General features: G+C 55.9%; 1 protein-coding gene across 6 annotated transcripts in view; it reads left to right on the forward strand.

Annotated features, from left to right (window-relative positions):
• The window catches only part of SGSM1 (small G protein signaling modulator 1), a 58736-nt gene that overhangs the window by 21728 nt on the left and 23527 nt on the right, over positions 1–13481 (forward strand). For 3 of the 6 annotated variants that reach the window (XR_004900565.1, XM_036014786.1, XM_036014789.1), the window contains exons 6-14: positions 1104–1171; positions 1451–1605; positions 1729–1860; positions 4757–4881; positions 7030–7097; positions 8205–8368; positions 8541–8673; positions 10841–11005; positions 12530–12668. Coding sequence is in view for 5 of the 6 variants with exons in the window: in XM_036014786.1 (XP_035870679.1) it covers positions 1104–1171; positions 1451–1605; positions 1729–1860; positions 4757–4881; positions 7030–7097; positions 8205–8368; positions 8541–8673; positions 10841–11005; positions 12530–12668 (1149 nt within the window). In the remaining variant the exon portion in view is untranslated. The remainder of the gene's footprint in view (positions 1–1103; positions 1172–1450; positions 1606–1728; positions 1861–4756; positions 4882–7029; positions 7098–8204; positions 8369–8540; positions 8674–10840; positions 11006–12529; positions 12669–13481) is intronic. The other 3 variants (XM_036014787.1, XM_028528359.2, XM_036014788.1) reach the window with 3 other exon arrangements.

The following is a 13481-nucleotide window of genomic DNA, read 5'->3' on the forward strand; positions in this document are numbered from 1 at the left end:
ATTAAAGATGGTGTTAAATCTCCTCCAGGTGGTTGTGGCAAGTGTCCTGGAAGGCATGACAGTTAATTAAGCTTCCAGTTGAAGGGGGTGTGGGCATTATCGAAGCGAAGGGGGCGGGGGACAGGGAGTGCAAAGGCCCTGAGGCAGGCAAGGAACTGAAAGAAATCTAGGCTCGGGGGCTCCAGTAAATCTCTTCACCTTCTTGTACATTGTAACATGTCTCTGCCCCTGCCCTCTGAAGTGACTGCTTCTGGTGTATGACCTTGCATTCTCCTACTGAATAAATCCATCAAAAGGAGTTAGTAATAACTTGAACAGCAATACCAACCTCCTGCCACTTTGTTGGCCTCTAGCAAGTTACTTACCCTCTCTGAGCCGAGAACCCTCAGGAGGTCAGGACCAGGTCCTTGCCAATGCTAAATTCTGCCACCGTCTAGACTGTGCAAAGTCTGCCAAGACTTAGAAACCACTGTACCACAACTCAAACAGAAACCAAAAACATTCAGCCTGAACATTGCAGTATTGATTGATGGCTTTACATCTTATTTTGAAGAGTCAGAAGCTGGTTGGGGCGGGGGGGGCGTTTTTGAGTGTTCCAGCCCAGCAATGCCCGTGTGAGTTATCTGGACAGAAAGGCCTGTTAATACAGCCTTTGGGATAACCACAGCTAAAAAGCACTTTATTGCCTCAATAACATTAGAAGGGTAGATATCATCTGTGCCTCTAAATGACTTCCTGTCTGAAATGGGAGATGTGGTAGCAGCAGACAGAACCGGCCAGGCCTCAGCAGCCTTATATAACGATTATTCCTGCTACCTCATTAAGGCTTTTGTTACGGCCATGTATTAAGCAGTTACATGCCCAGCACTGTGCTAAACGAAGCGCCTCACATCTATTGTCTCCCTCGAAAGGCCTTCGACAGCCCCAGGAGATACACTATTATCCGCATTTTACAGTCGGGGCAGCTGAAGCTTACAGAGGTAACCCCTTGGCAAGAGGGGGTGTGAACCCAGGCTGCCTGCTCTTAACCACCAGGCCGTAGTGGATTGTGCGCCACCTGCTGGTCACCTTCCAAACCTGCATGCTCTTTGCTCTCTTGCTAGCAAATACTATGAAAAGGAAGCGCTGCTGATGGACCCTGTGGATGGCCCCATCCTGGCATCTTTATTGGGTGAGTGGTCTGGTCCTCTGAGCTTCCTTTAAATTTCTAATCTTGGCCCCTGGGGCACCGCCTGAAGGCTTCTCTCCCCTCCTTCTAGTCTCCCCATAAAAACTTACCTGTTCCCTGTCTCTTGCTCTCAGCGTCTTATGCTGGCGTCTCCTTAGCAGGACCCTGGGGCCTCCTAGCTGGCTGGAGGGGAGGGGCAGTGGCGTGAGGGGCCCATGCGGGGGTAGACGGGAGGGCAGACTTTCTGGGGCGGAGGGTTGCCAGCGCCCGTCTGCTCCGCAGTGGGCCCCTGTGCGCTGGAGTACACCAAGATGAAGACGGCGGATCACTTCTGGACCGATCCCTCCGCCGACGAGCTCGTCCAGAGGCACCGCATCCACAGCTCGCACCTGCGGCAGGACTCGCCCACCAAGCGTCCAGCCCTCTGTGTGAGTGGGGTAGGCACTGGGACCCTGTGTGGGAGTCAGGCTGAGTTCCCAGCTTGGGGTGTGGACAGAGGATGGAGTGGGGCATTGGAGGTCCCCCCAGGCCTCATTCTCTCCCTCCGCTCACGCTGCCAGATCCAGAAGAGGCACTCGAGCGGCAGCATGGATGACCGCCCATCCCTCTCCGCCCGTGACTACGTGGAGTCCCTGCACCAGAACTCCCGGGCCACCCTGCTGTATGGCAAGAACAACGTTCTCGTTCAGCCGGTGAGAGTTCGTCCTGGGCCCAGATCTCCCACCAGGGTCTGGCTCCGTGTTACAGAGAAGTTCCCTTTGGCTCCGTGTTGCTCATTCACTCATCCATCCATTCACCTACTCACCGATCCATTCATTCATCTGCCATCTCCTCCATCCATTCCTTCTCCATATGCCAGTATTTCCGTGCACCCTTTCATTCATCCACATGCCAGTGTTCCTGCCACCGAGTCCGCCCGTGCATCCACCCATCCCATCAGTACCTCCAGCCAGCCAGCCAGCCAGCCAGCCACCTCTCTTCCAGTCTCTGTGTCCACCACCTCCTGTTCCTGCCTTTCCCACCATCCCTTCACCCATCTGCCTGTATTTATATCCATTCGCCCATCCAGCCACCCATTTGCCCGTTTATTTTCCAGCCCAACTGTCCATCTACCTGTTCACTCAGCTATCTGTCCCTTCCTTCTCTCTTATTATTCTTCACTCATTCAGCAGACATTTATACGGAGCCTGCTAAGTGCTAGATGCTTAGGATATCAAAATAAACATCCTCACGGCTGATATTTATTAAGCACTTTCTATGTGTCAGGCACCGTGCTAAATGCTTTTTAATTGCACCAGCTCATTTAAACCTCACCACAGCCGTCTGAGGTCGATGCTGTTATCATAAATGGTAATGCTGAGCCCCCGCAGGTGGAGCAAGGGACGGAGTTATTATTCCAAGTCAGGCTGGCTGGTGCCAGAGTCCATGCCACTTTCCTGTCACCCCCTGTGCCACCGCACTAGGCCAGGCCCCAGGGATGGGAGATGAGCAGGTACAAGGAGCTGCACTGTCACGGGGTATCTCGTGGGCTGTCCCCTCCCCGGAAACCTCAGGGTCAGTATAGCGTTTGGGCTCCACTGAGAGGAAGTGGAGGGAGAGCTGTCTGCCACTTCAGCTCTGTGGTCACAGTCTCAATCACCAGTGTCCCTGGGCAGGTCACATCTCTGTCTGAGCATCAGTGCCCGATCTCATGGGTGCAAGACCCTGTTTCCTGAGACCTAAGAAGCCGTGGATTTAAGATAGAACATTTTTAAACATAGCTATCAGGAACTTAAAATTAGATTAAATTACATGCAATGTTTCTCTCACTACTTGAAAATTTTATTTTGTACTTTTTGGAAGAGCTCTTTGAGATGTATTTGGATATAGTTTCTTAAAATAATAACATTACTCTTATAAGCATATATAAGGGAAAAGATAATTGAAATACATTAGTTAAGACAGTCCTAAAACTGCCCTGGCTGGTGTGGCTCAGTGGATTGAGCGCCGGTCTGTGAACTGAAAAGTCACTGGTTCGATTCCCAGTCAGGCCACATGCTTGGGTTGTGGGCCAGGTCCCCCGTTGGGGGTGTGCGAAAGGCAACTATTTCTCTCTTACATGATGATGTTTCTCTCCCTCTCTTTCTCCCTCTAAAAATAAATAAATAAAATCTTTTTTTTTTAAAGACAGTCCTAACACTACCTTTCAGGGTCCAATTTTCTGCATCACTCTCTGACTTGGAGCCATTATCCTTATTTTTCCACCAAGTATCATTTTCTGTTCCATCAAGAGAAAGGGTCAACAAACTATAGCCCATGGGCCAAACTCAGCCCTGCGCCTGTTTTCATGAAGTTTTGTTGGAACCCAGCCACACCCCGCAGTTTACATACTGTGTGTGGCTGCTTTCGCGCTGCACTGGCCGCATTGAGTGGCAGCATCTGAGCCTGTATTGCCCACAAAGCCAGAAGCATTCCCTGCCTGGCCCTTTAAAAAGAGTTTGCTGACCTCTGACCCAGAGCACAGGAGGTGCGGCATTTCTTGCAGGCATTGCACTTGGTTGTTGATTTTCCAAAAAGTCTCATATTGAGGGCGTCCCTGCAGGTCCCGACCTTTCCACATACACACATACACACGGTAACTTTTCAATTCGAAGCTGGATTGCAGGGTGATCCTTCTGAAGACATTTTGAATAGCACCTGCACTGCACATGCACAGTGACCCCCATGCACCAAACTTAAGGGAAGTGACAGTATGAACAGCTGTGACCCAGTTCTCGGGAGGTCAGACAATGGCAATGTCACAGTGGTGCAACACTGCTGATGGTAAGAGGCATCCTCATTCCAGGAGCATTAAGATGTGAACTGACAGTGGGTGGAAGTCTGCACCATGCTCCCTGCCGGGGCTGCGGGCTTGGGTGGGGGTGGTGAGACTGAGACAGTGTGTGCGACCCTGACCAGGCTGGGCGCACACCAGCTGCTCCGTCTGTGTGTCTCCAAATGCTGAGGTGAATTTGGGGGAGGGGCTGTCACCTCTGTAGGTGAGGCTTGGAGACACCCCTCTCCACCACCCCCCCCCCCCCCCAACTTGGGATATAGGAGAGCAGGTGAGAAACTGCAGGCAGATTGGAGAGATGGAGGGCCAGGCTGCTGGGCAGGGAGTATGGTGGGGATACTCAGGGAGGGGCTTCTGGGTCGTGTCCGGGGACTGGGAGGTAGCTCTCAGCTGCCACACTTTTTCTCCTGGAGGACTGGCTAAAATGATGGCAGATGATGGTCTCCTGCTTCAGAAAGCGGGATGCTGAGAGGGATGGAGCTCCTTCCTGGTTCTGAAGGACCCCCCCGCCCCACCCTTGCAGCAGGGCCCCAGGCCTCAGAAGGGAAGTGTGAGTGTCAGAGCGTGGGGAGCGGGCAGCTGTCACAGCTGGACCTCGAGAGCCCATCCTGGGTGGTTGGCTGCAAACGGTTCTGCTTAGCATGGCCGCTTAGAAGGAGGCTTGGGGTCTTCCAGATGACCGTGGCTCAGAGGGAGCGTCCTAACCTCCGGGTTCCGGTCATGTTCACTGTGGGCTCCGACCCTACGACCAGGCCTGAGTCCTTCTGTCTCCACAGAGAGACGACATGGAGGCCGTCCCGGGATACCTGTCCCTGCACCAGACCGCCGACGTCATGACCTTGAAGTGGACACCCAACCAGCTGATGAACGGCTCTGTGGGAGACCTGGACTATGAGAAGAGGTGGGGCGCCAGGTCCCTCCCCCTCCCTCAGCACAGGGATCTTTGGGCCCTTCCCTTGGGCCCTGACCCTACCCGCTGCTCCCTCTGGTGGTTGCAGCCGCTTGGCCCAGCCTCCCTGTGGCGGTGGCCTCACGGGTCACTGACAGACTAGGGACCACCTGGAAACCGACTGGAAGAATCTCAGGGTGTGGGAGTCAGGCAGATCCTGGCCAAAAGACAACCCAGAAATATCTTAACAAAGATTGCACAAGCCCCAAGTTGGCAAATATTCTGCCATCTGCTGCCAACTTTCCCATCCCTCTATGCAAAAGGGAGGCAGGAAGTGTCGGTTGGTGGGCCTCTAGTCTAGGGCTGTCTCTTCTGATATTCTGGATTTATGAGACCCAGCCGAGGCTTTGCTCCAAAGGAACTTGGGGCTGGGAATTCCCTGCCGCAATGCCCCGTGCCCCGGCACAGTTAGGGACGGTTTTAGGAAGAACAAAGGGAAGCCACCTGGCAAAGGTATGGCGGCCTGATTAGTTCAGCCTGAGGCATCTTGGTAGCTAGCCGGTGGGGAGGAGAAGCCCTGCAGTCCGCTGCTCTGCACCCACATCTCGCCCCATTTTCCCTTTACATGGTCTTTCTCAAAAAACGTTTGGCTGTGAGAGTTTCCAACATAACAGCAGGCCGGACTTGAGTACCCGTCACCCAGCCCTAACAGCCATCCGCCCTCCCTTCCCCTCCGCATAGCACCCTGCAGCAGCGGGCAGGCGTCACAGGACCTCACCTGTAGATCTGCGTCTCAGTAGAGTGGGGACTGTTTTCAAGGGGCCCAGCCAGAGCTCTAGTCTTGTGTTCCGTGGACCCTGCGAGGGAGGAGCGGGAGGGAGGGGGGCTGGGCAGGAAGAGCCTCGGACACAGTGCAGTTCTGAGGACGTTTGGCCGGAGTCCCCTGTCGCTCAGGAATAGGCCGACACTGGCATGTGTGCGCACTCAGTCCTAGCTGGGAGGAAGTGTGGCCTTGGCACAGAGCTGGCGGTGTACCCAGAGGGGTGGCCTCTGGAGCCGCTGGTCAGCTCTGCGCCCCACAGCGGGGTCCCGTGAAGGAGACCTGAGCAGTGCCTTCCTGTGGCTGCCACCAAGCCCAAGTTCCTGTGGCCCCACCTCCCATTGTGTTCGGAGGAGGAAAAACAATCTGTTTCAAGATAGCGGTAGGCTTGGAGCTGAAAATGGCAAACCTTGAGTAAATCACAGGGACCATTGGCCAAGTACTTTTTTAAGGTGTCACTGCCGTGTTGAGCCCTTCCAAACACTTGATTCCATTGAACCCCCACAGCAACACTGTGAAGCAGGTATTCTCATCATCCCCACTTTCAGAGGAGGAAACTGAAGCTCGGCCAAGCCTTCAAGTCACACGGCTAGGACCCGTGAAGTCGAGGCTGTTGAGTGGCTATCCTGACTCCTGCCCATGAACATAGAGGGGCCTGAAGTCAGGGTCTTAGTCAGTCAAGACTCAGACACCAGTGGCAGAAACCCAAACTCAAGCTGACTTAAGCATTTGTGCATGTGAACTGAAAAATCTCAGGGTGGCAGCTTCAGGCAGGGCTGGATCCAGGGACTCAAATGAGGAAGACTCGGATGCATTCCATCTCTTGCCTCCGCTGCCCCGGCTTATTGATGCCACTCCCAGGCAGGCTTTTTCTTGTCCCCCTCACATCTCCAGGCTGCTAGCATCCTGGCCACCACTCTCCCAGCAGAAAGGAGCCTCTCTCACCAGTAATTCTAACATAAATCCAATAATTGAATCTTATTGGTTCTGCTTGTGTCACGGGGCCACCTCTGAACCAATCACTGTAGCCAGAGCAGTGGAATGTGCTGATTGGTCAGGCCTCTGTCAGGTGGCTGTTCCTGGAGTTCAGGGGTGGGAGGTGTGTGAGGTGGGGCCTCAGCCACGTGGACTAGGGGCAGTGGAGGAGGGAGTCCTTAGAAAGATGAGACTGAAGACAGGGACATAGGGTCTGGGAAGATTGTGATAACACATGTTAGGGACAAGTGGGTCCTGGTGGGAAGGGTAGAGGAGCCCCTGGGTGTGGTCCTCAGGCCCCCTGGGCTCTGCCCACGATGAAGTGGGCAGACATCCTGCAGGTCCAACCCTCCCTCCCCTTTCAGCGTCTACTGGGACTACGCCATGACCATCCGCCTGGAGGAGATCGTGTATTTGCACTGCCACCAGCAAGGTAGGGACCGCCGCGGGGAGCACAGGGCCGGGGCCTTCCATCTGGGCCCCCTGCCTGCCTCACCCCCTCGTTGCCCAGGCAGCCTCCGACAAGGGGCTCCTCTCTGAGCCTCAGTTTCCTCTCAGTGGGGTGACTGTGAGGACCAAGCGATGTGTATAGGGGCTCAGTGTCAAACCGGGGCGTTGGTTGCTATTACTCAGTGCTTGTGAGCGCCAGGCGTGGTTCTGAAAATGTACATGCTCTTTATTTAGTCGACACAACAGTCCAGTGATAGGGGCCCTGTCATTCCCAGTCCCCAGGGGAGGAAGCAGCGTGGCACACAGACACACAGCCTGTAACTCCCAGAGCCTGGACTTGAACCCGGGTCTTTGTCACTCCAAAGTCAGTGCTCTGCAGACTGGGATGAATAACTAGAGTCCCCCTTTAAAGCTGAAAGAAGGGACATTCATAACAAGCAGAGAGTCATCCTGCTTTGGAAAACAAGGGCTCTGTGGCCCACCGAGGCAGAAAACATTTGAGCATATTTAATGAGCTGGACCTGGGTTCAAATCCAGGCCCTGCCACTTACTAGCTGTGTGACCCTTGGCAAAATACATAACCTTTCTGAGCCTCGGCTTTATCATTTGTAAAATAGGCAATAACATGTCTTAGGTTTTGAGTACTACAATAAGATGCCGCCTTTAATGCGATGTGCTTATATCCAGTAAGTGCTCCGTACAGGCGAGCGGCAGTTACCCGCTGCCCTGAGGAGGGGTAGATCTGAAAGCCTCCATAGGAGAACAGGTCAGGCAGATCCGTAGAGGGTGCCTGAGGGGCACGGGGTGTTTGGGGGCATTGGTGGGTGGCTGAGGGGAGGCCAACCACACTCCTCCTAACCGCTTCCTACAGCCCCCGGTCAGCAACGACGGTGGGCGGGATGGAAGGGACTCCGGGGAGCTGAAACCGCCCCTGGCCTTGGCCCTGGCCTTTGCCAGAGCCTCAGAGCAGGTCCGCGTGTCTGGCTCGGCATGCCTGGGGGGCGCAGGGGCGGGTGTCTGCCGGGAGGGCCCGTCACCATGCCTCCTAGTGACTCCCTGCTGGGTCTTCTGTGCCGGCTCGCGGTGGCAGTGGACAGCGGCGGGACAGTGGTGCTGGTCAGCCAGGATGGCATCCAGAGGCCGCCCTTCCACTTCCCCAAGGGAGGGCACCTCCTGCAGTTCCTCTCGTGCCTGGAGAACGGGCTGCTCCCGCACGGGCAGCTGGACCCTCCGCTCTGGTCTCAGCGGGGGAAGGTGAGTGATCGTGGGGGTGGAAAGGGGGGGTGCAGCCGTGGGCAGTGGTCCTTTTTGCCCACGGGCCCTCACGCGGCTCTGTGGGTTCATGCATGCCCCATGGAGACCCTTGGGCCGTGCCGCAGGGGTGGGGTGCTTCCCAGGGACTGTGCACTGGGGTGTGTTCTTTCAGGGCAAGGTCTTCCCGAAACTGCGCAAGCGAAGCCCTCAGGGCTCCGCAGAGTCCACGTCCTCGGACAAGGAAGACGACGAGGCCACAGACTACGTGTTCAGGATCGTGTACCCCAGCCTACAGTCGGAGTTCGGTGAGCCGCCCCGCCCCGCCCCGCCCCGCCCCTGCGCCCAGCGAGCCGCCTGTCGGCTGGCCATTCCCGAAACCGACTGAGGCCTTTGCAAATAGGCGGCCTGAGGTCTGGATTCTGGGACCTGCAGGGGGCCTGGAATCAGGATGTTTATGTCTTGGCAGCTTCGGCTTCCCCCAGATGAGAGCAAATAACCACCCTCTGCCTAGCTGACAACGATGCCAGTGCCGCTGGCCGGGCGGTGCCCGGGGTAGAGGTAGTGATGTGGGCTCTGGAATCCTGGTTGAACTTGGGCAAGTCACGTCAACTCTGTGCCTCAGTTTCACCATCTGTAAAATGGGGGTGTCGATAGCACCTACTTACATAGGGCCTTCGGGAGGATTCAGTGAGATAAGGCGCTTGGCACAGAGAACACCCCCATGTTAGCTGCTGCTGAGTTATTGTACTTGAACGTGTCGTGAGGGTTCAGTGAGGTGCTGTGGTCATCAGTGCACACCCCGTAGGATAAGGCCTTGCATGCGGTAGGCACTCAGTAAGTGACAGAATAGCAGAGCAAAGCAAAGCACTCGGCACTAGCACGGGAGGTGATGGTTATTAGTACACCCCGACAATTTGCCGGTGACCGCCGTGAAACAGACGCCTAGTGAGCGGAGACTGTTGCTGTTAGGATTACCATCGCCATGGGCTGTCGTTGGGAGTAAGTAAATTAATATTTGAAGAGTTCTTGGAAGGAGGCGGGCATGTATGAGGCACCGTATGGATGTCTGTTAAACAAATCAGTGTTACGTTATAGGTTCTTTCCATTAACCTCATGTTCTTTAACTCTCTGTGGCCCCCATGATCCCACTGGGTGGGTGACGGCTCTGAGCTTCCCTTTGCTTCAGTGGCCTCGGCTGGGCAGTGAGGGGCAGACGTCCTTCCCGGCAAGGTCGAAGGCAGTGTGCCCGGACGCTAGTACTCACTCCCTCATCCACCACTGAGGTGGACGGGGGCGCGGGACAGTACGGTCTTCCGTGGCTGAGTTCGTGTTTTCATCCGTGGCCAGGTGGGAGCAGGGTCTCATGTTGCTCCGTCAGTAAGAGCCACAGAGTGTCCTGAAGCATTCATCCCCATGTCCATTCCCTCCCAGGATCAGGGTCTGGAGCCTCCCCAGGCTGCCCATTGGCTCGCAGTCCCACTGGAGAGCTGATGTATTCGTGAGGACCCGATGGCCCTGGGGCCACCTTCCCTGAAAACTGGCTCTGCAGGGGCTCATCCTCCAACCAGTGACGTGTAGGCTCTTGCTGGAAGCCGGGCTGGGTGCTGGGTGTCCCTTGTTTGGGAAAGATCAACATTAGCCTCCATGGCCTGCATGTGCTGGTGGGGAGATGCCAGCTGTGCCCACCCCCACCCCCCCTCCCCGCTGTGCACGCCACCCCCCTGCCAGCTCCAGACTCAGGGTCTCTGTGCCTGAGGGGTTCCTCTGGCCCCCTGGGTTCCTCTGCCCGTGGCTGCGGCACAGAGCAGTGCCAGGGAGTCAGTGCTCCCTGGGGCAGCCCCCAGCCAGTGCCCGGCTCGCTCCCCCTCAGGGGAGAAAACTGGGAAATGTGTTCTGTCTGGCTCCCAGAGGCCCCCCAGGGGATGGCGCCCCAGCCGTCCAGGGGATAGGATCTCTGGGTCTCATCCCCTGGGTTGGAATCTCAGCTCCACCACTTACCAGCTGGGTGGTCTTGGGCATGCTGCTTAAACACTCTGGGCCTCAGTTTCCTGATCTGTAAAAGGGGTCGTGCTTGCACTCAGTAAGCTGTAGCTGTGGTCAGTGGGAAGAGAGAGCGGGGACTTCAGTCAAAAAGACCGGCTATGCCAGTTCCTGCCGGGGAACCTTGGCCGAGTAGGTTGTGCGTCCCTCCGAGCCTCAGTTTTCCCCTCTACAAACTGGGGGAAGGGCGTCCCTCGCTGGGTCGTTCGGGTGATACGGCACTCCTCTGTCCAGCATTGCCCCCAGCACAGAGGAGGTGCTTCATGAATGTCGCTGTTCGCTCTTTCTCCGCTCCCATACGATACCTGGGGGCCGTGGGGGGCTGGGCAGGGGAGAGGTTCAGCCCCCAGGAACTGTTTCTTCCAGTCGTTCCAGCGTTCTGCCCACCTCGGACCTTCCAGCTCACCGATGCTTTCTGCTTTGTGTCTCAAGTTGTTGCCGGCCCCGTGGGCAGCACGTCCCCCGTCTCCATGGGCCCTGCCTGGATGGTGGTTCCCGTGGGCCGGTCCATGCTGGTGGTGGCCAGGGACAGTCAGTGGGCGCAAACCAGACAGGACTCCACCCTCCCCACGCCGGGCTTGAAGCAGCAGCCCCCCAGTAATGTCTGGATCCCCCACCCCTGGGGCTGGGTGCCGGCCACCTCTGCCATGTTGTCATTTGAGCGCTGGTCCCAGTGGAGATGGAGGCGGGAGATAGCCCGCTGCCCTTGTGCAGTCCAGCCTGTGCCCTGCAGGAGGCAGCGTGGAGTGTTGTGGGTTCAGTAGGGAAGGGGGATGCACTGGTGATGCCTATGGGGGGGAAGGGCTGGGGGCAGAGCGTGCTGGCCACAGCTGATCAGCGTTTCCCTGGGATGGACGAAGAACTGGGGCTGTTTTTCTAGAACATACAGAGCTTGCTGGTCTTTCTCTGCAGATTTTGATTTTTGAAAAAAATCAAAAGCAAAATACATTTTGTGACAGGTGAAAATGGCATGACACTCACATCTCAGTACCCATAAATAAAGTTTTATTAGAACACACCCACGCTCACTTGTTTACATTGTGTTCACGGCTGCATTTGCGCTGTGACCGCAGAGCGGAGGGGTCACGATAGCAGCCGAGTGGCTCACAAGTCCAAAAATATTCTCCTCCTGGCCTCACACAGAAAATGTTTCCCAAGCCCTGTGCCAGAAAAGAAGATTTTTTTGCACCTGTCTCAATCTGCCAAGAGGCCAGCAAGTTAGCCATGGACATTGTTATGTCCACATCACCAGTGTGTTTGTTCTGCAGCATCGCAGACGCTGTGGTTTCCTGGAGCTGGGAGAGAAAGGGGGGACAGAAACAGCGCTGTGTCCTGGGAGCAGCTGGTCCGGAATCACGGGGAGTTGGGAGAGCCCTCATGCCTCGTTTGTTCTCCAGTGCGGCTGCTCTATCAGAGTGGTTTCTGGAACACAGGCTCGAGGGCTGTAGTGCCAGAGGGTTTTAATTCAGTGGGTCAGGGGTGGGATGCAGGCTATAACAAGCCTCCTTTGTGATGGTGGGGGGTCGCCAGCCTGCCTGAGGCTGGTCGGTGGAGCTGCTGTTCGGTTCAGGACCATGGACAGTGCAGGCGCCTGCCTCCCTGGAGGACTCCACTGGTTCCTGCCCTCGCAGCCCTATCTCATCAGATGGGTCAGGCTCCCTCTGTCCCACCAGCAGAGACTCTCTCACCCAGCGAGTCTACCTGTGGGGACTGGAGCCTGTCCACCTTCCCCCGAAACCCTAGGTGGGGCCCCTTCCTTCGGCCCCGCCCCCTGTGAGGGTAGCTGAGTGACAACATGGCGTGAGGCTTGGACTGCTCTGGGGATGGGGCCTGCTTCCGTGGCTCTGGTCTCTCCGTGTTTTCTTCTTCTGTCTCTGCACTGTCATCAGCTCTGTCCATTTGCTGGGGGCCCCAAATCTTGGTGGTGGCTTTCACTGGATCAGGCGGGCTCAAGGACTTGGGTCAGACAGTGATTGGGGTCGCTGTTTCCCACTGTGACGTGCAGGGCCTTTTTCTATCCCTGTGCTGGCTTAGGAGTGAGCTGCGTGTGTTGGGGTGAGGTGTCTGTAGCCCACATAGGCTCACCCAGGGCCTTTCTTCTGCCTCTCCTGCCCACCCCAGTGCCCCAGGACCTGATGGATGTCTCCGTGAGCAACCTGCCACCCCTTTGGCAGCCCAGCCCCCACAAATCCTCTTGCTCATCCTGTTCACAGAGTGGCTCAGCTGATGGCAGCTCAACCAATGGCTGCAACCACGAGAGGTAGGAGGGGCTTGAGCTGTGGGAGGAGGAAATGGAAGGATTGACCAAAGATTTGGAGGTTCCCTGTTGCTTGCCTTGCAGTGACTTCAGAAGCTGTGGGATCATCCAAGGCTGGGTTCAGTCATACCCTTGTCAAGCCCTGGCTGTTGGGGCTTCCTTGCGTGCATCAGTCAGGATACACAAGGTGTAGCACAGCAACAAGCAATGCTGTGATCTCAGGGGCTGTTACAGTGAAGGGTGACTTGTCATGCAAACCATGTATGTGTTACAGGTCAGGCCGGGACTCTTCTTTCTCCACCTTAAAAGCCCCCCCCACCTTGAATACTGCCAATCACAGTGACAAGGGGAAGGAGGCTAGTGGGGTGGGGACTCTTAACCAGCAACTCAGCGCTCCAGCCCAAATGAGGCACCTGTTATTTCCATTCATACCTGTTCACGAGGGACTGGGAAATGCAGTTCTCTCATGCTCCTTTAAGGCAGAAACCAGAAATAACGTGTAATGACAGCCACACATACCTCGGTTTGCTCCTCCACCAAATGGGGACACAGATGCTTACTTTAGTGGGGCCATTGTAAGGAAAGTTCAGGTGAAGGTTTGAAGTGGACAACAGGTGGTACCTGGCACATGGTCATGCTCGCTGAGTGACAAACTGTTTTATTGTATGAAGTTAAATCCCCAGGTCAGCTCTTTCCTTGCACATAGAGCTTTGGGCTCTTTGGAACTACCCAGCCTGCTTACGAGAATGGCCTTGTTTCCCCCTCAGCCCAGGCTGCTGGGTCTCTGTCCCAGGGGGTGGTCAGTCTTCAGCCGTA

Source organism: Phyllostomus discolor, chromosome 13 (assembly GCF_004126475.2).
Source record: "Phyllostomus discolor isolate MPI-MPIP mPhyDis1 chromosome 13, mPhyDis1.pri.v3, whole genome shotgun sequence".
Taxonomy (NCBI): Eukaryota; Metazoa; Chordata; class Mammalia; order Chiroptera; family Phyllostomidae; genus Phyllostomus; species Phyllostomus discolor.